The sequence below is a fragment of the Stegodyphus dumicola genome, chromosome 1 (genome assembly GCF_044657685.1).
Source record: "Stegodyphus dumicola isolate Sdum_Otavi_A_Nest chromosome 1, ASM4465768v1".
Taxonomy (NCBI): domain Eukaryota; kingdom Metazoa; phylum Arthropoda; class Arachnida; order Araneae; family Eresidae; genus Stegodyphus; species Stegodyphus dumicola.
Window position 1 is genome coordinate 15,424,576 of NC_140768.1, and position 27,733 is coordinate 15,452,308.

General features: G+C 29.7%; 1 protein-coding gene across 14 annotated transcripts in view; it reads left to right on the plus strand.

Annotated features, from left to right (window-relative positions):
- The window catches only part of PAN3 (Poly(A) specific ribonuclease subunit PAN3), a 63,992-nt gene that overhangs the window by 27,420 nt on the left and 8,839 nt on the right, over positions 1–27,733 (plus strand). For all 14 annotated transcript variants that reach the window (XM_035369664.2, XM_035369663.2, XM_035369669.2 and 11 more), the window contains 8 exons: positions 8,357–8,473; positions 11,019–11,168; positions 13,042–13,198; positions 13,444–13,531; positions 13,616–13,755; positions 15,663–15,792; positions 15,989–16,053; positions 25,611–25,749. In XM_035369664.2, coding sequence (XP_035225555.1) covers positions 8,357–8,473; positions 11,019–11,168; positions 13,042–13,198; positions 13,444–13,531; positions 13,616–13,755; positions 15,663–15,792; positions 15,989–16,053; positions 25,611–25,749 — 986 coding nt within the window. The remainder of the gene's footprint in view (positions 1–8,356; positions 8,474–11,018; positions 11,169–13,041; positions 13,199–13,443; positions 13,532–13,615; positions 13,756–15,662; positions 15,793–15,988; positions 16,054–25,610; positions 25,750–27,733) is intronic.

The window sequence follows — 27,733 nt, forward strand, 5'->3', positions numbered from 1 at the left end:
CGTTGCTCAGGATCTATACGAATCTGCCGATACATCTTGCATATATCAGCAGTGAAAGCCACCTTGTGTTTTCTAAATCGTAGCAAGATAGCAAACAGGTCATCTTGAACTACACCTCCATTCATCAAACAGTCGTTTAATGAAAAACCAGACGATGAAGGAGCCGATGCGTCAAATACCACTCGTAACTTAGTTGTACTGCTGTCTGCCTTATAAACACCATGATGAGGCATTATGTATTTAGGAGTTTCCGTCACACTCTGCATTTTTTGCATATGCCCTAACGCTTCATATTCACTCATGAACTCACAATACATCCTAGACATGTCAGGGGTTTTGTCTAGTCTCTTCCACAAATTATTTAACCGTTGGGTGGCTAATTGCGAAGAATCACCTAAATGAACATCTTGCCTTAATGGTAGCGTCACTACATATCTACCCTCAATATCCCTCTGATGGGTTTTTCTAAAATACTCCTCACATTCTACTTCTTCTTTATTTTTTATTTTAAGAGATTCTGTAACAGCCTCAATTTCCCAAAAGGACTTGATTAGTGAATTTAAGTCTTCTTCGACTTTCATAAATCCGCACTGAATCGTATTGCCTGAATTTGAACCAACATTTACACCGGTAGTAATGTATCCAAATACGGAATTTTGAAGAGTTAAATTAGAATTTCGTGGATGAATTTGATCAGCCTTCAATAGTTCATAAAAGCATTCTGCACCTAACAAGGCATCTATTTTCTGGGGCTTGTTAAAATGAGGATCCGCTAGTTTGATCTTTTTCGGAAGCTGTGAAAATGAAAATTTAAAATAATTCACTGGTACTAAATCATTAATTTTAGGTACAACAAAGAATTTGAGAGCACGGTGGTAATCACGCTTGTTTGATATCACAGCAGTAAGCTTGGATTTTACCGATAGAGCTTTTCCATTTAAACATGAAATTGATATGTTAATTTTACTCCCTTTTATTCCAAGCCTATTAGCCAAATCATAGGTGAAACACGAACACTGACTTCCGCAGTCAAGTAAAGCTCGACAAGCAATAAAATTCCCGCAAGAATCTCTAACATAAATAATAGCAGTAGATAGTAATACCTCCTTCGAAATCACTTGTGAAGCAGTTACAGACGAACCACTAAATTCCGAATTGTTTATTTGGTTGCAATTAGATAACATTTCAAAACATCTGGCGTCAGGGTTTAGATTCGAGTTGTCTACTAAAGGAGGGTCAGAATTATTAGCCGGTGCTTCCTCCTTCCCCACACAACTCGCTATAGTAGCAGGTGAATGCGAAATGTCTTGATTGGGAAAATGCAGTAAACTATGGTGTTTTTTCATGCATTTTGAACAGCTGAATTCTGAACGACAGTTCTTTGCAGTATGAGTCGGATTAAAACCCAAGCAATTAAAGCATAATTTATGTTTCTTAACAAATTCAAGACGTTCACTTACAGTCATTTTCAAGAAAGAATTACATTTATACAACTTGTGAAAATTGATACTTTTACAACAAATACATTTAAAATCTTGACCTTTAACATTTGACACTAAGGCAGTCACCTTTTGAATAGGTTGACCCTTTTTTGCATTAAACACATTAGATGACTTTGACGACTGCAAAGTTCTAGCATGATTTTTTAGAAATGTAATAAGCTCAGATAATTTAGGTAACTCACTTGTTTTTGAATCTCTTTCCCACCAAAGACGAGTGGAAACATCCAATTTTTGCAGCAAAATATATGCAAGAAATGTTTCTGCGAATCCCTCTATTTTTTGGTCTAATATTTCCAGAGACCTTACACTTTCATTCACTGTGTCTACTAATTTCAAAATAGAAGACGGGCTTTCATTTTGTATGGGAGAAATTGACATGAAATGCTTTATCTGAGCGAAAACCTGATCACGTTTATTGGAGTATCTCTCTTCTAAAAAATCCCAAGCAATTTTATAGTTATTGTCACAAACTGTGACTGATTGAATAATCCTAGCTGCTTCGCCATGAAGCGATAACTTCAAATACGAGAGCTTTTGGGAATCCGATAATACATTATTATTATGAATGCTTGAAATGAAAAGATCCTGAAAGCTTAACCAATCTTGAATATTTCCACTAAAAGACGGCAAGTTTAATTTAGGTAATTTCATACCTTGTGCACTAGTATTTTCAATCTTTACATTACTTGCATCTTTAGCACTAAATTTTGACATTTGTCGTTTAACCTTAACCCACAAAGTATCAATACTGTCTTGAACAAATTGTTGTTCAGTTACATATTTGTCAAACTCTTTTTCATCAACTATTACAAATAATTTATCAAACATATCTGAACACTCATTATTAAATTTTGCACATTTATTTTCAAAAAGTTGTAACTGAAATTCATCACAAGTATATTTTTCGAAGTCTGATGTCGCTTTCGTTATATTTGACTTTAAAATTCTTTTCTTAATTAAAAGTGCTTCCATAATTAACGTTAATTAATAATACCGAACATATGAGCAAATTCACTTACCTCCGTTTGAGGTAATCCAAATGAACCCGAAATTTGTAAATCCAAACACACACTAATTTTTATGTCGAATGCGAAGTAACATATCACACTTTTTTATCAATTTAACACTTCACCTTTAAGCTTTTTAACCAGCACTTTATCCATAGGCACTAATCTTCCTACCGGGCTGCACAGACCACAAAATATGTTCGAGAATAAACATACTCATGAAACACAAACACTAAGCTTTAATGGACTGTAGCTTTATTTCTTTTAACTTCTGTATGGATGGACACTCTTGCCATCGCATAGGTGCACCTCTCAGCACGCAATCAAGCACACTAATCATGGCCGCTAGCTAACCACGTTGTCGTTTTCTCCCATCGTGGTTGCCAGATCACTTTTGCCTTAACAAGATATTTTGTTAAATTTTCCATAACTGTAAACAAAAGATCTACTAATTAGCAACAGAAAATATAAATCTATCACAGTTATACATGAGGTGTTTTAAATCATATTTCCATTTAAATTTTTTAAGTATTATAAGTTATTTTGATGCTTTCTGATTATCTATGCCAAGCCAACACATTGGCAACTTAATATATCAGTGGAAAACTTATTTGGATATTTTAATGGCTCGCAGATAATGCTTTGATTATGAATGATAATAAAAATTATGGTGAAATAACAGCTAAAATATTAGAGTGTATAGATCCACATGTACTCGTACAAGTTTGTGATACACATATTGTGTGAAATCGATATTTTACTCAAATGCACCGAGAAAATGAAGTTCTACCAGATTTTGAAAGAGTGCAGATAATCAAAATGTACTGTTATTTGTAACAATATGCATTTAAATAAAATATTCATTAGCATGTTCATGCATTCATTGTTTTGCATATTTAATTTATTCTGCTTCCATAGTTTTGATAAAATATTTATGGTTATTTCAGGAAAATTTTGCAAGAACAAAATGAAATATTATTTGTGTATAATATTAATTAGAAATGAGAGGAAAAATACTATCAATTACTTTATATGACACGTGCATTTAATTTATAAACTTGTTCTTTGCAAGAGGATTTTATGATGTGCTTGCATGTCATCTCCATTAAAACTTATCCAATAAATTTAATCCCAGGCATTTTTGCTTTGTCAAAAATAGAAATCAAGTTAACTTCTGCATCAAGTCAATTATAGTAAAAAAAAATTTACAAATCTAAGAGTGATAAGATAGCGTGTAAAATCTGTACGTCCAGTAACCAAAATGGTCTAATAAACATGCGGAGAGTCTCAAAATTCTTAATTTCATTTTGGCACTGATTCCTAATCAATATTTATTATTTTTTGCTTTCATCATGGCAGGACTATCAACCCACTGCAGCTTGAGAAATCACACCTGTAGTGATATCTAAATATATTTAAAAAGTTTTTTATTAGTAGTAATTAAATACCAAACATCATTTATGTTGATATTATGCTTGGCGATGATTACAGACTTCAACTAACTCTCTGTTGCGAAGTGTTGAGGAGAAATTTAACAGAAACTTCTTTTCATAAGCAAAAAATAGATTTTGTAAATGATACTCTAGGCCAAAAGATTATATTTAGTGTTATTTGAATTGTGAATAACTGATCTATTATTCACTAAACCCAAGGACCATTACTAAAGCCAGTTCAGCTACACCAGGCAGCAGACTTTAAGGAAGGCAAAATTTTTAGAATTTAGAAAGGTGCTGAGGAGCAAAATGAAGAAATGGCAAAATATTTACAATTTATGGAGACACTAGGCAGCAGAATTTCAGACCTGCAGAGACTGCACTGGCTACAGAGGCTGCTAGCACTGGCCCTAGATAAGCCTTATGGGAATTTATTTATTCAAGAATTATATAAGCCTTACATGTACAGAAAATAATTGTAAATATAATAAATAATTAAACTAATACCATTCAGGCTTAACTTCATCAGAGTGTTGCAGAAGCAACACAGATTTAGTGGAACGACATATGTTTAGTCACTAATCTCATGATATATTGTCAATAGTGTATAACAGATGCTAGTTAAGCTTTGTGATTACAGCCACAAATTTGAAGATTTTCAGATACAGTCAAAGTCTTTAATCCGTACTCGTCGGGACTTCGGCGATTTCTGATTATCGGTTTTTCCATATTATAGATCATAAATTTAAATCTGGTAAGATGGCATGCAGAAATTATAAAATTAAAAATATAAAACCGTAATTTATGAAGTAAAGAGCAATTATGATCTAGAAGGTATCAAAATTTACAAAAAATAAAAAAAGCTTAACCCTCTGACTGCTCAATTTGTGGACCGAAATCGCTTCAAAAATTGTGTAATTTTTTTTTTTTTTTTTTTTTTTTTTTTTTTTTTTTTTTTGCGAATTTTAAATCTATATGTATTGGAGAATTGAAAAATGCATTTTTTCTTTCTAGAAAATATTTTTTATATAGATTTTTATGATGAGAAACTAAGTTGCCAGAAATACCAATTTTTAAATGTTATCACCAAAAAAAATTTTTTTTAATAAATTTCAGCACGAGATTCAATAAATCTAATTATTAATCTAATTAATAATTTAATTAAATAATCAAGATAATCGCTGAATGCTTTCGAGCAGCCATTTCTGTAAGAAAAAAAGCGGCAAAGTGTTGTGTTTGAGCAGTAATACCACGAGCCTTTAAACGCCCCAATTTAGCGGACAACTAACGATATTTGTTGTTCAAAACGTAAACTAAACGTCTAATACTGTATATAATTTATTTCTGTGGTCAAATGGGAAAAAAACAGGATGCGCTCATCAATAAAGGAAGAAAAACACATGCCCGCGGGATGAGCAGATTTTGCTACATTTGAGTTGCCCATGGAAATCGCGGGATAAGCAGCCAGAGGGTTAATATTGATTTATTTACTTTATTAAACATTTCTTTCAACATGCACATGCGTAAAGCATACATTACACATAGTCGAAATTAGAAAATTGCAATCAGAAAACTATTTGATGTGTATTCATGATATTTATAATGACGAGGAATTTGATTTAAATCATATCAAAGACGGAGTACATCGAGATGAATTATTACATTTAGTAAGGAATTATAAGCCAAATAAAATAAAAACATCTGCCCTGAAGATAAGTATAGTGCTGATAGATCAACTTCTCGATCATTGCGCGCCGCGATGTTTCCATCCCCCCGCAGAGCAGCGTGAAATTGTTAAACAGATTTCGTAATGGTTAGAGAAACAAAGGATATGCCTTTATCCATTTTTTTGCAGCAATTCCTTTTTTGTTTGATGGACATCGAAACATGCTTTCGATTTGTAGATCCTTTGGCAGCTCCAGAATCGAAAATTCTTTTTGACGTAATCGAAAGTTCAAGCTTACTTTTATAAAATTGCTCTAACAGTCTGCAAAAAATAATAACCCGGATCCAATTCTAAGATTAAGGAATAATGCAATCTGCAACATTAACTGAAATAGATAATTAGATAATTTTAGCTTAGCTTATACCGTCCGTTATACATTAAACGCGCATGCGTAAATGCTTTGCACATGCGCAGAAAGTTTGTAGCTTTGAGGTCCGGATTATGGACATCCGGATTAAAGACTTTTGACTGTATAATTTTCCAATTAATGCAATTTCTGAAGAAATGTTAATAATAATAATAATATAAGATGATAAAACAGAAGATTTCATTTCATTGACAGTACCTAAATAATCAATTAACTAAGGAGCAGTGAAATTTGTAGTAGCATTCTAAATCCAGAAAATATCGCTACCATTAGAGAAAGTGACAGAGAGGTCGCTGAGAAGAAAAAAATTCGATTGACAATGTAGTGGGAATTAACAAGATTTGAACATGGGATCTTTGTAACTGAACAAGATTATTAAAAGTCATAACATAAGCCAACATAGAATATTAAAAGAATTATTAAAAGCAAATTAAACAACTGACTTGAAAAGAAGTGTTTAATAATGCAAACAAACATTTATAGGTTACCATTTATAGGAACCTTCTTTATTTATAGTAGATAGATGGCAGCTCAACACAAGCCAGTCCATAAATTTTAGCCATGTTTAGTTTTTTAAGACCCTCATTTTTCAAAGAAATCTTCCATATTTTTTTAGGGTATAAAAGGAATTGTTCGAAAAGAAATTTCTATGCTATTTTTTTGGCTGCATGCTAATCTCCTTATTCTATATTAGTTTTAAGTTTTTACCTTGAAATCTTGCCTAAAATCAAATGGCAAACCTTAGGTGTGCCCAGACCGGGCTCACCGATAATCTAGGACAACTGAGAGTCTGTATTCTTTGTTACTCCGCATCTCATCGGTCAATTCATTGACAACAATGCTCATTTCACCACTCTTTTCGAAGTTCTGTTCAATCAGTGTGCCCACTTTAGGCACATCCACAGACTTAAACAATAAGTGCTATATTCACAAAATTTTACTTGTGTGCTTCTCTAGGCCTAATTAGACTGCTTACCTTTTTTTTTTTTTTTTTTTTTTTTTTAAATCAAAACTTTAAAAGGTAGCGTGCCAGAAAGGGTTAATCATTCAACAGTTGATGTAATATCATATTTTTGGAAAAAATGCAATGCTTTCTTTTTCATCAGCCAAACTCTGTAGTTCCATTGCAGTTTGTTAAAAAATGTACTCAAAGCAAAAACAAACACTAATGAGAAAAATGACAATCAGATTTGGAAGGTGGAAATCTGCATATACTCAAATGAATGTTTGCTTGACGCATACCCAAATTTTCACATAAAAAATTTTGGCTTTGTCATGAATTGCTGTGTAACTGTTTTGGTGATATAGTGTGCTCTAGTGAATACTTTTTGTGGGGAGGTTGTAATATAATGAAGGACTGTAACAGTTATTTTTCAGATATATTCGTTACTGAAATAGAGAGAAGACCATTTATTATACCAAGATACATTGTCACCAGTATCCAAATTGTGGTCTGAAGTTCCGTCATTGCCAAAGTTATCCCAAAGTTTCTGGTGACACTTAATATGCTACTTCCAAAATTTTTTCTATATTGTTGGCTAGGGCATAGGCCTGTTGTTTAAATTTACCTTTTTGCTCAAATGTCTTCTGAATAATGAGTCAAATGGGAGCAAAAGTTATTTATTGAATATAGAAAAGCTGTTGAAATTTTTTACACTAAATTTTTTCCCCTAAATTTCAGTAAATTTTAATTTATATTGAGGGTAAAAATCGTCAATAACAATTTTGAAATGTTTGACTCTTTTGTAAGATATTTTGAGATTCTTCATAAGTAAAAATGAAATTTATAGTGTAACTAAGAATACAATATTATTTCAATTTTAAAATCTGTACTCTAGGATCATTGAATACTAAAATAAAATACTCGCTCAAGTACTCATTGAAAATAATACAGTCTACTTGTATGCTTAAATGTTAGTTACTGTGAAAATATTAGAGTATTTTTAAGAATTGCTGAACTGAATATTTAAGACCAGTGTATGTTATGGGCTAAAGTAGCAAATCAGCTTCTTCTTGTTAACATAACTAAATAAAATTCAGGAGTCTGTAAAAGGATTAAGTTTGGCAGTGTGTCTGCAGGGGCCTCAACTATCTAAATCTGTCATAATTGAGTGATTTTTTGGCATCATATTAAAACATTTCATTTAGAAATTGATATTCATCTGTACTATTTGTACAGAGCAGTATTTGTTTTTAAATATTTAATTACATGAACTTATTACTGCTCATATAAGATGTCTGTTTAAGCTTATTATTGTGTCTACAGACCTGCTTGCATTTTTAACTGTTGCTTGATGTCCATATCTTTGGTATTGTTATAGGTTTTAGACTATCAAATGCTAAATGTGTATCTGTGATTGAAACTTGGAAAAAACTTCAACATTCAAATCTAGTACATTTGAGAGAGGTTTTTACAACTAAAGCATTTGGAGATAATTGTAAGTTTTTTTGTATGTATTCATTCTAACCTTCAATACTGTAATTTGCAAAAATGAATTAAATTTTGCATCTTATTTATGTAGTCATTTTAGATTTGTTGATTGATAAGTGTAATATTTAAAGATCAGTTTTAGAAACTCGGCTAGAAAAAAAGTTTGCCCAATGCTTAATCATGCTAAATTTTGCTTAAATTCTCATATTTTGAATAATAATTTTATAATTTAAATTTTTATATAAATTTTTAGATAAAAAAAATTAATTACCTAATTTTCCACAAGACTTGATTACTCGATTGCTAGTTTTATAGCATTTAGGATTAATCATTGACCAAAATAATTTTACTGAGGTTTAATTTTATGTAAACATACTTATTTGCATTTTAACATAGCTTCACCTTCCTTAAGAATTTGATAAACTACCTCTGTATGTATTATGTGCGACTTTTCCACTTGATTTTTTTAAAAAATATTATGGCATATTTCTTTGAGGGGGGGCGGACAAGTGTTACTAGTTTAGTCTTGCTTCTTTGCTTCTTTCGTGGTGGTAGTTGCCTTTATGACCATTGTGCAACTAATGTTTTACATCTAAGGGCAGTTTTTTTTTTTTTTTTTTTTTTTTTTTTTTTTTTTTTTTTTTTTATATAACTGCAATGGATTTTACGACTTGGTATTAGTCAAAAGATGAAGAAGGAGCTATTCTGTTTCTTTAAGAAAGAGTTTTTTTGACAAAGACTGTGTTTAAATAACCCTCATAAAACTGAATTGCAATTCCAGCTATAAGACTATGCAGCCTTCATTCATGCCAGGAAAAAAAGATTCATTGGAAAATGTTTTCTTTATTTTTTATATGATTCTTTGCATATAGTATAAGGTGTTAACATCTGTTTAACGTGCTTGCTTCAAATGAATCACAGCCCAACAGCTGATTAGAATAATTACATGAGGGAGATATGTACTATTTTCTTGCTGGCATGTCTAATATAAAATTAATGGATACAACAAAATTTCAGAAACTGAAACCTTTTTCACAAAAAGAAAGTGGGTGTATTTTTCCTCTGCAAATGGGTTTTAAGAGAAATTTTTCATGAAATTAGAAAATGTTTCCTTGTTGCTGTCTAAGTTGTTTTGTTTCATATCATTTCAAGCAGAAAGATGGAGAAATAAATAAACCAAAATGTGGCAGTATAAAGCTAAAAATGTGTGATATGGCTTTAACAAAAGTACCCATTTTTCTTTAATTGTATTTTTACTTTTAAGAAATTTTCATACCCAGCAAACCTTAAGCTGTTTTTGTAATTTCTTGATTTGCAATATGCTATCTTATATATATGCATCTGAACATTCTTTATCAAATATTAATTTATGAACTGATAATTATGACTTTTAAAGTAAACCATATAGTCCTCCCTTTGTGAATGCTGATATGTAACTGATTAATTCTCCCTTTAACTTATAATTAAGATTTGAAAATTTGTCGTGGGTGTTTTGTTATTAAAAATAGAGTATTAAAATTCATCTCTAAAATTGTCTATAAACTATCATATTCTAGAGAAAGAAATTTTATTATGAATATATATGTTCATTATTAGGTCTTGGATACCTTTAGAATGTATAAAATTCTGGCTCATGTGGCAGTTGTCAAACTACTGTTTGAATTAAAATTATTGCTATAATTTCTTGCGTTTTATGTTCTAAGACTATTAATATACAATTATCTTGTAATCTGGCATATTTGGAACTTAAGAAGTGCCAGATTGTCATTTATACCAGGTTATTGGACTAAAAAAGTAAGATGCTTCCAATTTTTATTGTTGAATGTATTGTGAGAAAGAAAGAAAGTTCATCTATTAATTCTAAAGGTCTTAATTTATGGGTGCCATACATTATTTTAAAATTAGGAAATCATTCTTCTGAAAACAAACAATTTTATATTGATAAATACATTTTTAAAGGAATGAACTTTTTCTTAAATCCTGTTGTAGGCTTATATTTAGATCTGTTTGCATTGAGACATATGCAACTTCATATCCAGTCAAGCATATACATAATATCTTTACTTTTAGAAATAGCACACTGAGAAATTTTTTAATTTTCATTCTGCTTTTTGATATTATATTGAGAGTTCCCAGTAAAATACTTAAAACTTCAGCCTTTTTTTCTAGTTTAACTAATAATATCCAACTTTTGTTAAATTGTTAAAATACTATGTTTCTCTATCAACATTTTATCAAGTTTTGAAAATTTTATAAATAAATGAAGGTAAAAAAAACAAATGATGTATAAATTTAAGGTTTTAAGCTAATGACTAACTGAAAATGGCAAAAAAGACAAAAACTAAGCCTTTCCAAATATTGCTAATTGTAATATTAGTTGTGCCATCTTATATCAGGAGTGTGTATGAAAATGTTGGACTAACTGCTGTTCTGACAATTGAATGCCAGATTATTGGACTTGTATGATTAAGTGTATATGAATATGATGAATGTATGCAAAAAATTTGCATTCTTATAAGCTGACTGTAATTTTCATATGTTTATCTTGACAGCTATGGTTTTTGTGCATGATTATCACCCTGGAGCTGACACTTTAATGAATCTCTACTTCAACCAACCTGCGACACCTATGTTGAATGGTTACTTACCAGGCTATTGTCCTGATGATAATCTTACAGCATCCTGCCTACCTGCTAAAAGTGGTGAAATGAAATTTTAATTTTATTTTGTAATGTAACCAAATTTAGTTTTTTTGATAAATAGCATGGATTATTTTTAAAATAATATTTTAGTCTGTGTTAGCAGTGATTTTATGGCAAATATTGAAATTTCTCTCTAGTAGTGATTTTTTGAGTAGCTGAGTATCACTATCTGCTGTGGTGATCACTTCCACAATGTATTCAACATTAGATTTAGATCCTTGCACATACCTTGCTTTAGTGATCACTTCCATGGTGTATTCAAAATTAGATTTAGATCCTTGCACATACCCTGTGCATCATGTTACAGAATAAAGAATATCATTTTTACAAAAATATAAAACTAAAAACAGATATCCATTTCTCACAGGCAGTACATGCACAGTGACATGATATAATTACAAAAACAGGTTGGCAAGTATTGCTATCTGTTGAACAAACTAGAAACCTATTTCTGACATATTCTTCCCACCTGGATTTACGGAGAGATAAATTCACACATCTGTTAAATATAATACATGCATAGTACAGAGTAAAATACTTCAGACAAATACTAGAGAACACTGATACCTGGTCGTGATGGACAAATAAGACTGGCTCTTATAAAAAAAGATACTTTTGAATTTCTGAGACCAATACAAAGACTGTACAAACTAGAGCTGTGAATAATCCAGTCCAAAAAGATATAATAGAAACTATTTCTCTGACTACCAGTAGTAATAGAACTGTGAACCTAGTAATGTGTCTGTGAAATGTAAAATTGTGTTTACCAAAATACTGTAATAAAATTCAAATACAAATTACCTGAAATGGCACCATATCGTACTCACATTTCCATTATGCTGAAAGGTTACACTAAACTTAGAAAAATAAAACATCAAATTGTAAAATATTCAAATAAAAACATTACATTTCACATATTGTTAGTTTATTACTAGACATATTACTAGTTTCATAGTTCTACCACTACTGGTAGTCAGAGGAATAGTTTCTGTTGTATCCTTTTGACTTGATTATCCAGCTTAAGTTTGTACAGTCTTATTTGTGCATCATGACCAGGTATCAATTTTATCACAGGCCCCATGTTCCAAATTGCATATTTCTTATTATTGCTGTCTTCCAACAAAACAATTTAAGCCATTTGGAGAGATTTAGCCATAGAACTTTTAATAGATTGTTGACATAGTTCTCCTAAATACTAAATAAATATACTATATAAATATATGTTCTCCTAAATAAATATATGTGGAACCCAACTTAACCAGCCATCTCTCGACCGTTGTCTGGTGTATATTGAAGGTCTCCACTAATTCTTGCATGGTATGTTTCAGGTTGTTCCTTATGGCTTGCTCAATATCATCTTCTCCAATGTGGGATGGCCGTTCTCTCCTAGCCTGATCTTGGCAGCTTCTGTCTCCTTCCCTAAATTTACTAAACCATCAGCATGTGCTTTCATCTGTTGCATCCTCCCCATAAACTTGACAAACATTGCTACATGCTGAAGCTGCCATATTCTTTATATACAACTCGTATAACAAACGGTGTCTTACATGCACCTTCTCGCTTTCCATGTTACATCTTCAGGTTTTTTTTGGGGGGGGCGGATGATTAACTATGTGAGATACGATGCATTTATATGTGAAGGATCCGCACGTTTGATTGACCGACGATTTTTGTCATTACAGTGTCATGTGTGATGTCAATTCCATTGCAAATTTGCATATCCAAAAACGGGTAGAACTTTTGCACTTACCCCCCCCTCCTGATTAAAAAATTCAAAAGTTAATGATTAAATTATGTATTGCTTTTTGCTTCAGTTCATTATTTCGAAGATTCTTTATTCCTGCAGGGTAACTAAAAAGCTAATTTCACTTAGGTATGAATAATTTACGTCAGCATGCTGGTTTGCTTCCGGAAAGTTTGATATGGGGATACATCGTTCAACTTAGTTCTGTACTTAGGAGCATACATGCAGCAGGTCTTGCCTGTCGAGCATTTGATCCATCAAAAATCCTTGTTACTGGAAAATCAAGGTAATTGTCTTGTAATTTTTGTGTTTTCTTTTGATGCAATTTGAATAAAAAATGTATATTTATTTTATTCTTGGTATGATATTCAATGACTTATTGACAGTGTATTTCACTTATTTATTATTTTGTATTTTAATTTGTATTCTATGCCATAATTAATATTTTTCTTATTATTGAGAGAAATCACTGTGTAAAAAAATTAAAAAATCTGAATGAAATTGTGAATGTATTACCTTAAATTATTTTAGATTGCGATTAAATTGCTGTGGAATATTTGATGTCTTAACATATGATCCTAATCAGCATAATCCAAAACAAGTAACTGCACATTTTCAGGTATATTTTTACAATTTTAATAATTATATATACATATCCATTTTTTTAAAACATTCTCATCTGGTTGATTACTTTCCTAATTAGCAAGAAGATCTCATGGCTTTTGGAAAAATAGTTCTGGCTTTGGCTTGCAACACTTTGAATGCTGTGAAGAGGAATAATTTAACTAGCTCTCTTGAATTAGTGTCTAGAAATTACTCAGCTGATCTGAGAAATTTAATCTTGTAAGTAAATTTTGAGTGAATTTTTACTAATTATTGTTTTATGGTTTTGCTTTTTCTAAAGTGATATTCTTGTTTCAATTTTATAATTTGTTTCAATTATATAAATGCTTTAGAAAGATAAAAATTTAATTGTATTTTATTCAGACTATTAAAAAAAGGAAAAAAAAAATTGTGTATAGTAAATATTTCTTTCTCTTAACCATGAAATAAAAAAAATCTGTTGTGTACACCACATGACTTCCTTGTACGGGATATTAAATTATGCACATTTTTTCTTGCATTTCATTTAAACTTATTGGATTGAATTAAATCTACTTCGTTGATAGTGCATAAACCACAATAGAATAGATGCACTCTTTAAAATTCACTATATTTATTTACCATATCAACACTCTGGCGCTAGGTTCACTTAACAGTGTTATATTTCGTTCATATTATAACTCAGAATGTCCAAAATTTATATCATTTGAAAAATTATCTAATCGTTGCCACATGTTCTATTCAAATACTATAATAAATCTAAAGCAATGTATAAAAGAAATTAAGCAAACAAAACAGAAAAGAAACAGTTTTTCACAGGTGATTCAGTATTTCTCATTCAATTAATTCAGTTCCCACTTCGCGACAAGGTAAAAATACATAAAAACTCAAAATATCTATTTTAAAAATTTTGAAGTAAATCTTAAACACTTATTTTCTCAAAAAATTACTGAAAGGATTAAGCAGGATTTAATTCGCAATAATAAATGAAGGTGTTATCTTTGTTGTTGCGAAGCTTAATCTCTCTAGATTGGCAACAAATCTACTATTCTGCTGTTTCAAATGTAAACAATGTTAACGTCAAATGTAATGTTAACTGTCAAATGTAAACGCTGTGTTATTTAAAAATTAGGCTTAACCGCGCTTTAACAGCTTTTAAACTGTTGATAATTCTACAAATATTCTTGCATCCTGCTATTTCAAATGTAAACAAGCAATGGCCGCCATCAAAAAAAATTATTAGGCTTAGCGGCACTTGTGCATACAGATTTACTAAAGGCATGCAAACTTTAACTGGAAGATAAGAGCAACATAATTCAATCATTTTTAAAGCAAAAAATGCACAATTTACAAACATATAAGAGTAAGGAAACTGAGAAGACTGAGCCGGGTAACAGAGAGTGGTGTGGCTGATTGCAACCAAAATACGAGGTGCACATCTACATGTTATAGCAATCCTATATACAAAATTTCAACGTTCTGAGACTACTCGTTTTTGAGTTATGCGAGATACGTATGTACAGACACCATGAAAAATTCATTTTAAAGCAGTTTTATAATTTTTTTGGAGGAAAAGAGTCTTTTATTCTGTCCTTACGTACAGATGTTGTGCAAAAACATTGTTAAATTGCATAGGATAGCGTTCAAAATGGATATTTTTGTTGAAATATGCCGATTGAAACTTTTCGCGATTACAATACTTCCTTTTTACTTCGTACAAGGAAGTAAAAAAGTTAGGAATATTTCTCATATTTTAATATTTAAAACTTTTTTAGTGTTCCAGCAAGTTATTTTGATACTTTACCAGCCATGTTGCAGTTGTATTACCATGTTAAATTTTGATGAGTGTTGTTTTCAAAGAAAATAATCTTTTGAGGCATGCCTTGATTTTTTTTTTTTTTTTTCTTTAAATAAAGCACACAGTTTTTTAAGGTTGCAGAGTTATGATAATAAATGTTATGTTTCCTAGAACTTAATTTGAGTTGATATATCTGTTTGTATTAACATAATTATGAATTAAAAGATTCAATACATAAAATTCTTGATAACACTTCTTTACCAAGTGTGTACTGTTTTATTTCTGTGAAATTTTAATTATTTTTCTGATCATAAATTTATTCATGAAGCAAATTAACTTTTGATTTCAGATATTTGTTGCATAATCAAACAAGGCCACGCAGCATAAATGACATAATGCCTATGATTGGCGCTCGTTTTTATACTCAGTTGGATGCTGCACAGATGAGGAGTGATGTTATTGAAAATGAACTATCGAAAGTAAGATTTGTGAAAAATTTGTGTAATGTAATTTCACTAAACATATTAGTTAATTGATTTGCTGAGTTTGAATTCAGTTATCTTAAATGTTTGCTTTTTCAAAACATCTTTCACAGTGAGAAGAGCTAAAAAAATTTTCTTGCAGAAAAATTTTCTGTACATATTAATTTGTGAGATTTAATGAAAGTTCTCTTAGGAGGTGGAAAATGGGCGATTATTTCGTCTCTTGGTCAAGCTAGGGACTATCACTGAAAGAGCAGAGTAAGTTATGTTTTTCTGTTTGAATGTTTAGTATAATTTTAAAGCTTGATAAATATGTAATCTGCCAAAATAATTGTATAACAGCTTGTTTGGTGGAATAAACATAAGCAAGTGAAACAAGGAAAGAAATGCAATTTATACAGTTATCTAAGTTTTAAGAAATAAAGCAAAACAGATTTGAGAACACTGGAAAAGTTGAAACATTTAATTTAATCTTTCTATTTACATTAAGTATTTTTTTTTTTTTTTTTAATGTTTGGCATGGATTTTGAATAAAATTCTGTCAACTTCTGAGTATAATGAGGCTCCCTCTTCTCCAGGGAGGTATTATTTTTTATCAAATATTTTTATCAAAGCTGATTTATATCAAAGTTATTTTTATTAAGCTGATCAATATTAAAAGTTAGGGGTGTAGCAAAATTAACATGAAACTAGCACCATCTATCGAGAAAAATATTAATGAAACATGAAAAACTGAGATGTGCGAATTTTAAAACTATTTGGAAGGACTAGATTAGAATTACTGTCATTAACTAAAGATAAATTTTACTGAAGAAGATAAATATTTATCATATTGCGATATTTGTTATCAGGAATACAAAAAGCTTCAAGGAAACCTAGTTGCAGCTGAAATGTTTAATTTTGCAGAAACAAAGTCAAAAGTGTTGTTAAGTTTCTAGCTATCATTAGGTATCAAATATTTGTTTATTTCTCCTTTTTGAACATAAGATTCGTTCTCCTTGATGCAAAATTTTAATGCTGTTTTACTTTGGCCATTATATTTGAAGTCGCCCACAAAGTTTGCTATCTTCTGTAGAACTTCTGTAATTGGTAGAAGGATGAAATGGAATGATGATGAGGCTGTTAATATTATTTACAGTAGAATGTCGTGTTTGATGGTAAGGGGAAATTTTTTTAAAGGCATTTTCAATTACTGTGGGAGAAAATCCTCTATCAGTAGCAATGTATTTCATATAATAGAGTTCTTGAGAAAGCAAAGATTCTAGAGAATAAACTTTGAAATCACAATGTACATAAGAGTAACGAAGCCAATTTTTTGCCTAGCAAGATGACATGACTTAGCATGGAGAGGCAAACAAACAGAAAAAGGTGAACAGCAAATGGTCGTACTGAAATCTAGTTCATTGTGAATAATACGAATTTCAAGGAAAAGAACTTTCAATTTCAAAGCGAACTGGAGGGTTGGATCAATCAAATTCATAATAGATGAAGTATGGGATGAATTTCTTTATTACACTCAAAAAGCATAAATGTGTCATCTGTGTAGCAAGTTCCAGAGTAGAAAAAATAGACTTTCAAATAATTTGATTTAAAATAGTGAGTGCATGTGAATGTCAGCAAATACTGGGCAGAGGGGATTGTTCATAGCTAATCCTTCAGAAATTCAGTGACAATAATTACCATATTAACCTGTTTTCTTCCCTTTTCCTATAAATTTTATTACTTGTAAACTGGTAGGGGAAAATCCGATGTGAATATTATTTCTAAGGAGATGGCTTAAATGATAACACATTAAAAAGCACATATAAAGACACACTAATGTCATTATATTATATATTTCAAAGAACTTACAAATGTCAATTATATTCTTTTTACGTGGACGGCATAATTTCTTATTTGTGCTTACATTTTACATTATCATCAATTATATGTTTCTGAATCATATGCTGAAAAAACTAGGGAGGAAACATGAAAAGGGGAGAAATATACAACTAAATACTGTTATTTTGGAAAATGAAATGGGTTTCACTGAAAGAAAATGTAATAAGAGAAATTAATTCCTGTGTTTCGGTATGTCTAAAATGGAATTCTTGAAACTTGTAGTTTTAATGCCACATGCATTGATCAATTAGCAACACATTTCAACTGTATTGACCACTCAAAATACGTGTAATTTAATATACATAGGTCAGACTGAGAACGTTCTCAGTCTTAGAATGATTGCAGATCACACATTAAAAAATTTCATTACCATCCTATGAAATTTAATAAATTTGGCCAAACTGGAGCACCTTGTGACTTCAATAACATTAAAATTTCAATTTTGGGTTTAGTTCCCAGTTTAAAAGACAGGCCTTTTCAAGCATGTAGCCAGTTTAAGAATAAAAAAAAAGAGGAAAAGGAGAAAGCAAAAAAATTAAAATATTTATTGACATTCAACGCTTTTGTACATAGACAAAATATTAAATTCTGCCCGTTTTGCTAAAAAATATTTTAAAACTGTTTAACACTTTTAGTAATAAAATTTTAATTCAACTTTGGAAATACTTCCAAATTAAATATTAAGTGCTTCAAATAATCGAAGATTTAGTTATCGATTTTTGTAACTATAAATTAGCAACAACTCTGTTTTTAAGAGGGAGGGCATATGGTTTGTTCCTAATTGAACATGGGATATATTTTGAACATACTTTTAATTTATTTAAATTTATTTTGCATTATTGTCACCATTTGTTGCTGCTTTCAGCTTGCGAACTGGATTAGATTTTGAATTGCTTCTTACCTTGTATTTAGTATATATATAATAGTAATTATTTCATAAGAATAAATTGAGTTTAATTAAAAAAATTAAATTTAAATACATATTTAATTAAATATTCGTTGTGCCATTGCTTCAAGGAATGAAATTTAAATTTAAACAAATTTAAATTCTTAACAAATACGTATAAAAGTAAAAAAGCAAATTTAAATTCTAAAAAAAGGAAAAAAGCCAAAATAATTTAAAATAATTTAAAAATATGCAAACATGTAAAAGATTTAATTCTCGAACTAATCTACAATATCATTTAAATTCAGAAGCATAAGCAAATCAAGTGCAAAATCTATCCATGAAAATAAATCTACGAATTTAATAAATTAAAATTAAATTAAACAATTTTTTTTTAAAAATGCATATGTGAATGAATGATCGTAGAGTAGGCAGGAGACAGACTTATCAAGGGGAAGTTGCCTCCAAACCTAACTCTCCAATCATTCAATTCGTGTTTCGTCATTCATGCAGGCAAGGGTAAAAGTCAAAACCAAAAGTAATTCCAACAAAGTGGCACCCCTAGAATTCAACATTTAAGTATTAACACCTAAGAATTAAAGTTCAAAAAGGAAAATACAAATTAAGTCTCCCAAGAAACAAGCAAGTCAAGTCAAGAATTAAACTTTTTCCCAAAAAATTAAATTTTTAAAAATTAATTCCTTATAAAATAATAAAAAAAAATCTAGAAACCAATGTATTCAATGTATTCCCCTACACGAATATGCATATCAATAAAAAGAAACTATAAAAGAACTGTACATAATCCATACAAATCAATAAGAAATAAAAAACAAAAAGAACCAATTCACAATTTTTAAAATAAATAAATATATATCCAAAAATATAATTTCATATCAAGAAAACACCTAAACACCACATAAAAAATTAAAAAAAAAAAAAAATACTTAAAGCAAGTAAATGGTAAGTTTTAATTCTAACTTACCTACTATATGAGTGTTGGGGTCTGCAAAAGTTTTGTGAAAGAGAAGTGTGTTCTTCAAATTATATAGATGGCGCTTATGTAGGTAAAGTTGAGTGTCAAGCTGCTATCTTTGTTATAGTAAAAAATTTTTTGTAAATATTAATATTAATTAAATTAAATTAAATTAAAAATCCTAAAGGTAGTAATATCAATTATTTAGGGAGTTAAGTAACTGAGCCAATCAAGAGATGTATGTTTGCTTGAAGGAAATTAAAGTGAAGTGGTATGTGGGGGGAAAAAAAAAAAAAAAAGTAAACTGTTTGTAATTTGAAATGTGTGTTCTGTTGAAAAATTTTGAAAATTGTTAAAAAATTAAGTGAAAGATATTTTGTGTGAAAATTGCAAAAAATTAAGAAAAACTGAAATGTTTTATTATTAAAGTTTTAAAGTAAAATTTTCCAAAATTTTTTTGAAATGAAGTCCTTAAAAAACCTCTAAAAATTCCCAGAAATTTCTCAAAAATTCCTTTAAGAAGTTAAATAAAACTTAAATTTGATGAAAGAAAATATTAAAAGTTTAATGAACTTGATTTAAAAATTGTGAATTGGTTCTTTTTGTTTCTTTTTGTTTTTTATTTCTTATTGGTTTGTATGGATTATGTATAGTTCTTCTATAGTTTCTTTTTATTGATATGCATATTCGTGTAGGGGAAGTTTCTGTAGACAAGGATTTCTAGAATACATTGGTTTCTAGATTTTTTTATTATTTTATAAGGAATTAATTTTTAAAAATTTAATTTTTTGGGAAAAAGTTTGATTCTTGACTTTACTTGCTTGTTTCTCGGGAGACTTAATTTTTATTTTCCTTTTTGAACTTTAATTCTTAGGTGTTAATACTTAAATGTTGAATTCTAGGGGTGCCACTTTGTTGGAATTACTTTTGGTTTTGACTTTTACCCTTGCCTGCATGAATGACGAAACACGAATTGAATGATTGGAGAGTTAGGTTTGGAGGCAACTTCCCCTTGATAAGTCTGTCTCCTGTTTACTCTACGATCATTCACATATGCATTTTTTAAAAAAATTGTTTAATTTAATTTTAATTTATTAAATTTGTAGATTTATTTTCATGGATAGATTTTGTACTTGATTTGCTTATGCTTCTGAATTTAAATGATATTGTAGATTAGTTCGAGAATTAAATCTTTTACATGTTTGCATATTTTTAAATATTTTAAATTATTTTGGCTTTTTTCTTTTTTTAGAACTTAAATTTGCTTTTTTACTTGTTTACTTTTATACGTATTTGTTAAGAATTTAAATTTGTTTAAATTTATAATAGTAATTATATATTAATGATGTATAGTTAAATTAGTTATTTAGCATCAAAGGAACCATAACTGAGCACTGGAGAGAAATATCTTTTATTTGCGACTTCAAAAGAATGTTTTATTGTTGAAGAATAAATTGTTGAATAGTAAAAGGAAGCATCTGGAGACTAAATAATGCGTAATTTTTTAAATTAATACTGTATAAAAAGAGTCAATAGCTAACTTTTACGAAGTCTGAAGTTAAAGGATCTTTAGGAATCAAGCAGTATGGATCTTTCTTTTTTTTTTTTAAATCAGTTTAATGACTGTATCAATTATGTGTGCCTGCCCTTAACAACGATCTGTATACACTTATCAGCTTTGGAAATAATAATGTTTGGATTCGAATGAATTTCATGCCAGGCCTTCTTTTTCTATTGGTTAAGATTTCAGATGATTTATTATTAAAATTAATGTTGGAGCAATGAAGTAGCAGATTGTATCTTACTATACTTCTGAAACTTTTTTGTGAGTTTAAAGCTTTTTCAATAGATGCTAGGAGGGGTAAAGGTGTAGATGGTGTTTGAAAAGTTCAAGTTATATTTTAATTATACTTTCATTTGATCTTTCAAAAGAATAACATGACATATATTAAGAAAGGGATTAGTATTCACAGCAGAGAAATTAACAGAAGAGGTGGGCCAAGACGACTAAGATGTGTGCTTTTGGGCTTTAGAAACAAGAACATTTTATGGCATTGACAAGCAGGTTTCCTTCTAGACCAGGATTTATGATCAGTAGAAGAAAAATTAGAAATAAAATTGAAAAAATTTTCAAATGATCATGATAAAATTGATACTCAATTTTAGGCATAAACATTTATGCATGCTTATTAGCCCATATATTTTTGCTTTTCAAAGTAAGGTTGCATTTTTGGCTAATTTTAAATATTACTTAATTTTTAATTTTAATTTTAAACTTTGATTTTTCAGTTTGGTTTACTTGAAATGTTTTTAGAAATCAATGTACAAAAAAGTTATTCAAATTTTCAACAAGTATGCTTCAAGAAAGACATTTATTTGCTTTATAATTTATGCCATGTTTGAATCTTTTATATAATCTATGATTGAAGGTACTTATGACATATGCTTTCAGGATGTTTTAGTGATATTTTATTTTCATTTTCTAAGTAGTCATTAAAAACATTCACAGCACTCAGAATAATGAGGCAATACGAAATGGATAGCTTGTTAAACAAATTTATTGAAAAGAAGTTATGATGATACCAGACAGCAGCCTAATAAATTTTCATATTCTGCATAAGTAAATCATTTAGAAATTTTTTCAAAACAAGGCTAATAATATTTAAATGAGGTGCTAATTTTGGACATGTTTGGATTTTACAATTTAGATACTAGTAAATAAAGCAAAAAACATACTACAAGCGTTGTCATAAATGCTATTGTTTATGATCAATTTCTGATTGTAACTATATTGATGAATCATGCTCTGGTGTCTTTCATGTATTCTTTTTCTTGAATGTATTAATATGCTACCATTATTTATTTCTATGCATTTATTTAACTAACAATATTATAATTCAATGAAATAGTATCTTCTGTAGCATCACGAAAATTTTAATAACCAGTGTAACTGTATTTCAACATTTTGGCTAAATATTACCTCTAGAGAGACTCTATCCAAATATTTATTTCAGTTACTCCCCCCCCCTTTTTTTTTTTTTTTTTTTTTTGTTAGTCCAGAAGGGGTATTAATTTCGTTTTCTCATTTATGGTGTTTCACTTTTCAAATTGCTGCCACCAAATATTATCGACCTGTATTATATTTAAAGAAATTAAATAATGAAGAATCTACATAAATGTGTGTATGTTTCTCGCCCTGTGAAAAAACAGCGGTACCTAGAGCCATCAAATTTTGAATAATGTACCTTTCTACCCAAATATGGGTATCAGGAAGCCCAAATTTAGAATTCAGAATATGTTTTATTATCTGTTTCGTATTTGGTAAAACATTAAATTTTTTATTAACAAACTAAACGATTTCAAAGCAAGCCATGGCGACACTGTACACACACACACACACACAAATGTTATCTCCAGCACGTGAGACTGTGTATCTGAAATTCTGAAGATATGCTCATTTTAAATTATTTTCTGATATTGCTGTTGAATTGAATTTTATGGTTTAAGAGCGAAGAACATGATATTTAATAAATAAAGGTAACGCACAAAACATTAAAAAAAAAAAAAGTTTTAATTTTGGTTGTAAAGAGTTTATAAAATCTAAAAACTTACAGATTTTTTATTTTTTATTTTAATCTAAAGCTTCCTGTAGATTTGAATTACATTTTGCTTTTATAATTACCTCTTTTTGGGGGGGGAGCTGGGATGGATGTTGTTTATTAAGTTTTACAAAATTTTCAAAATAATAATCTTTGGAGAGTGTACATAGGTGTGACATTGTTGCAATCCTTATGCCACTGTAGTAAAGATTGTCTTCAGTTTTGAAATATTTTAATAAATAAAGGGGGGTAGAATGCTGTTAATATTAGAGTTTGTGAGTAAAACAGTACATAGATTAGAATGTGACTGGATGTCAAAGTTTTTAAAAAATATTCATATAATCTTATTAAATAGATTAGTTATCCATCAAGTCTTATATTTATTAATGAATTCTGTTCTGGTAACAAAATGTGACTTGAAAGGAATTATGTGAGGTTAAACACAGATATTAACAAATATTTTGTTGTTTTCTGATATAATTTTGCTTTAAAATTTTGTTGAAGCTGTTAGTTCTTAAAATGGTTGTAGGGACTATGGGTTGGCAACTGCTTTTTGGAGTTCTTGCCAACAATGAATATTTGCAGTATTATCCGATACTATAAATTCGTTGCAAACACACTGATAAAAATATGAATTATAATGGGTTTAACCAAATTGTACTTCGTAAAAAAATTACATTAAAATTTTTTACTGTGGAAACTCGGTTAATGTTGATGAAATTTAATTAAATTTATCACTGATTTAAAAATAGAGTCACCTATTCATAATATCCGCAATCAGTTATAAACCAGAATTTGGCTTGGTGTCTGTGTCGCCACATTTTCCTTCGTTGTGCCTGTAACTGATAAGTAGCTATTCATTAATATTGTCGTAAATTGATATGTATAGGCTGATAAAATATTAAATTATTAAAAGGTTGAGAATTTTTTAACTTTATTGTTTTTGTTAAAAAAGTAAATAGAATGCTTTTGCGTGATTTTTTTAGCCCAAAGGACATTAGACCAGAAGGGCTATTAATTTTGTTTTGGCATTTGGGGTTGAAAAATTTAAATGTTGGTTCACTTTTCAAATTGTTGCCACCAAATATTATCACCCTGTGTTATATTGAAAGAAATTAAATTATGAAGAATCTGCATAAATGTATGTATGTTTCTCACATTGTGGTAAAACAATGGTACCTAGAGCCATCAAATTTTGAATAATGTAATTCTCCACCGAATATGGGCATATAGGAGCCCTAATTTGGAATTTGAAATTTGTTTTATTATCAATTTCATATTTTGTAACACTTCTTCAGAATATTTCTTATGGGCAGGTATATTCAAATGATTTGTAGAGATAGTGGTTTCTTTCTTTCTTTTTTTAAAGCAAGGAAGTGTAAAAAATTAACTATGCGCTATCTACTATTTGAGATCCATAAAGCTTTGAATGGCATACTGTCATTTCTAACACAAGAGCATGCATAGCACTACCTAACCATTTTGAAATTTTTTTACCTAACAATTTGAAATTTTTTTGTGGGTGGGGGGATGTGAAATATATTTAAGATACAAACAATCTTGTATTGAGTCTGGCATTTATTTATAAGAGCATTATTTTTGCAATGTTCAGATGGGTGGATGGGACTGCCTTTTCTTTCATTTAATAATTAAATTATTTGAAATATCTTCATTACAATTTTTTTAATGCAAAGTTTACTGCCAGTTTTGCTGATAGTTATTGATAGAAAATTCAAGTCTTCAGATCCAAGTACTTTGATCTCATTGAGCATATGTGTTTGTAATATACCAAATATAAAAAGCAGGAAGCGAATATATTTAAGTTGTTCATAGAAATGCAAAATACTTGTAATGGTGTAAAAAAGAAGATATCGCTAATAAAAGGTCTTTTAAAAGGATTCTTAAATACAAATTTTGAATAATGTAATCCTCCACTGAATAAAAGAAATAAAAACTACATATACTTTCACTAAAGTAATTTGAAAGTTTTATCTACTTTTAGCTAATTTTGGTTGTAAAGAGTTTTAATTCCTTCCTTAAGTTTTTAATATTGAAAAGGCAACATTAATCATAATTATATTTTATTTGACGTTTAAGTTAAACATATCCTGGAGAGTGTGATAACTAAAACATCTAGGTATATAGGAGAAAAATTTTGATCCAAAACCACCTTTTCTTTATCAAATAGATAGCTGTAAGTTTTTTGGGGGGAAAATAAGATTATTATATGTCTAATTATGCAATGACAACTTTAATTTAGCTCCTCTGAAAGAGAATATAAAGTGGTAACACAGAAATTGGTTTATAACATTTATAAATAATATTGCTATAGGAAATAATTTATGGTATGCAAGTTTTCCCAAGAAGAAACATTTTGGTTAATGAATTCTTAAATACAAATATGCTTTATATATATGTAATGTGTGAAATTACATGGCTTTTCATCTATGTTTTTGTTTACTTTTCTGTGCAGACTGAATATGGACCATTCATGGGCTGAAACAGGAGATCGATACTTACTGAAGCTTTTCCGTGACTACCTTTTCCATCAAGTGACGGAAGATGGCCGACCATGGGTGGATACAGCACATATTGTGCAGTGTCTGAATAAGGTGCTATTTTATTTTAATTTAATTTACTGTATTTTCTCATAATCTGCCCCCCCCCCTTTTTTTTTTTTTTTACAAAAAAAAAAGTGCAGATGAAAAGCAGCTGTTAAAATTTTAAATTAAGAGGTTAAAATTAAGGATGGGGCTTATGCACATGAGGATATGGCATTCAGGTATGATTCCGTGATTGTATAGAAGTATTGAATAAAAAAGCAGCATCGTTAATTACATGATTTCTTTTAGGTAAAGAAATGTTTTGAATGATATTTTTAGAAAATTAAATTTGTGGTGAGTTTGTATTTGTGCTGTTTGTAAGTATACAAATGCACATGAACTTGCAGTGTCTTTATCATTTTGTGTATGCGTACATTCATTTTTGTATTATATATAATAATTTGATTTACTTTGATAAACAGTACTCATAATATTTATATATTTTTATTGTGTGATAATATTTCAGATATGAATTTTTGAATTAAGAATTTCAGCAGTAAGATCTAAAAGTCAGTTTAAGTCTGACTTAATGCTAAACATGACTAATTTTGTTAGGGAAGAAAGAAATTTAGAGTAACCAATTCTTTTATTTAACAATCTAGCTAATGTTATATGATTAGAATAAAAGCTTAAATAAAGCTGAGTAAGGTATTTTTCAGGGGCTGTAATTATTGCATTTTTGCCAAATTCTCTTAAGAGCATTAAAATATATAGAAAGTCATCAAACAAAAGCTATTAGCATTATTTCTTGCATTCGAGAAAAGTTTGAAAAGATGCAGGTATTAAGTGAAAGAAATATGTGAAATCCAGTACTGAACTTGGCACTTGTTCATTGTATTCCATTTGTGCTATAGATGCTTATTTCTGCGTTGAGTTAAATAATATATTTTGTTATAGAGAGTAGTAAAATGACTCTGTAGGTCATTAGCAAGTATAGAAGAAATTAAATACAAATGATATTGAAACAATTCATCTAGGTAGTTAAACTTTTGGATAGACTTATCTTCATAAGGAAAAATAGAAATATAGGTATATTATTTTTTCATTAACATTTCTGACAAGTAGTTGGATAGCTAATGATTATTTGATTGCAAGGAAGTTTAACGAAAAATGCATATTTCTATTTTTAAGTTAAAACAGTCTTTTTCTTTATGAGTTTGTAGACTTCATCATTCTATTTTTCAAATTTTGATTTTTGAATATTTCACTTGCAGTCTGACATTTTAACAGAACAATAGTCAAAAAGAGAATAATTCATTTTAACTTTTTTGTGCCCTAATGATCATTTGCCCCTCTAAAATCAAGACTTAGCTAGCATACAAATAAAGTTCTTAAGCATTTAATTCATATTGCAGTTAAATTGAGAGCCGCCCATCCGGTATAGTGGTTAGCATTGCTGACTACCGTGCCGAAGGGCCCGGGTTCGAATACAGAAGAAGCCATGGATGTTTGTAAATGCAATAGTGTCGGTGCGGCATTGTAAATATGTGGCAAGCCAAAAGCCCTCTCGTGTGGTTTGGTGGGAGCGGAGAGGGGTAGGAGACTGTCAGACCCATACCCCGGGTCATCTCCATCAAAATTGGAACTGAGCCAAATCGCACTGTCTCCTATTAGGTGTTCAAGGCTGTCGCCAATAATAGGCGTAATCTAGTGCTCCTTGCCACAATGAATTTTGGCTGACCGTCAGACAAGTGAGCGTAAGCAACAACATTATATTCAGAACAATAACATGTAATAATAATTGATAGCATAAAGATCTAAAAACACTTCCATAAAGCATATTAAATAGGTAGACAATTATGCACTTGCTGTTATTGAGATGAGAATAAGAAAAAAAATTATAACTCGTATTTAAATATAGTTTGTTCTGTTAAAAATCTAATGCATTTGTATCTTGGTTATGAAAGGCCATGAGTGATAAGAATCTTATAGATCATTCTTGAATAATTATGTTTTCTGCTAGCTTATCACAGAGTAAGGGAATGTGGTAGAA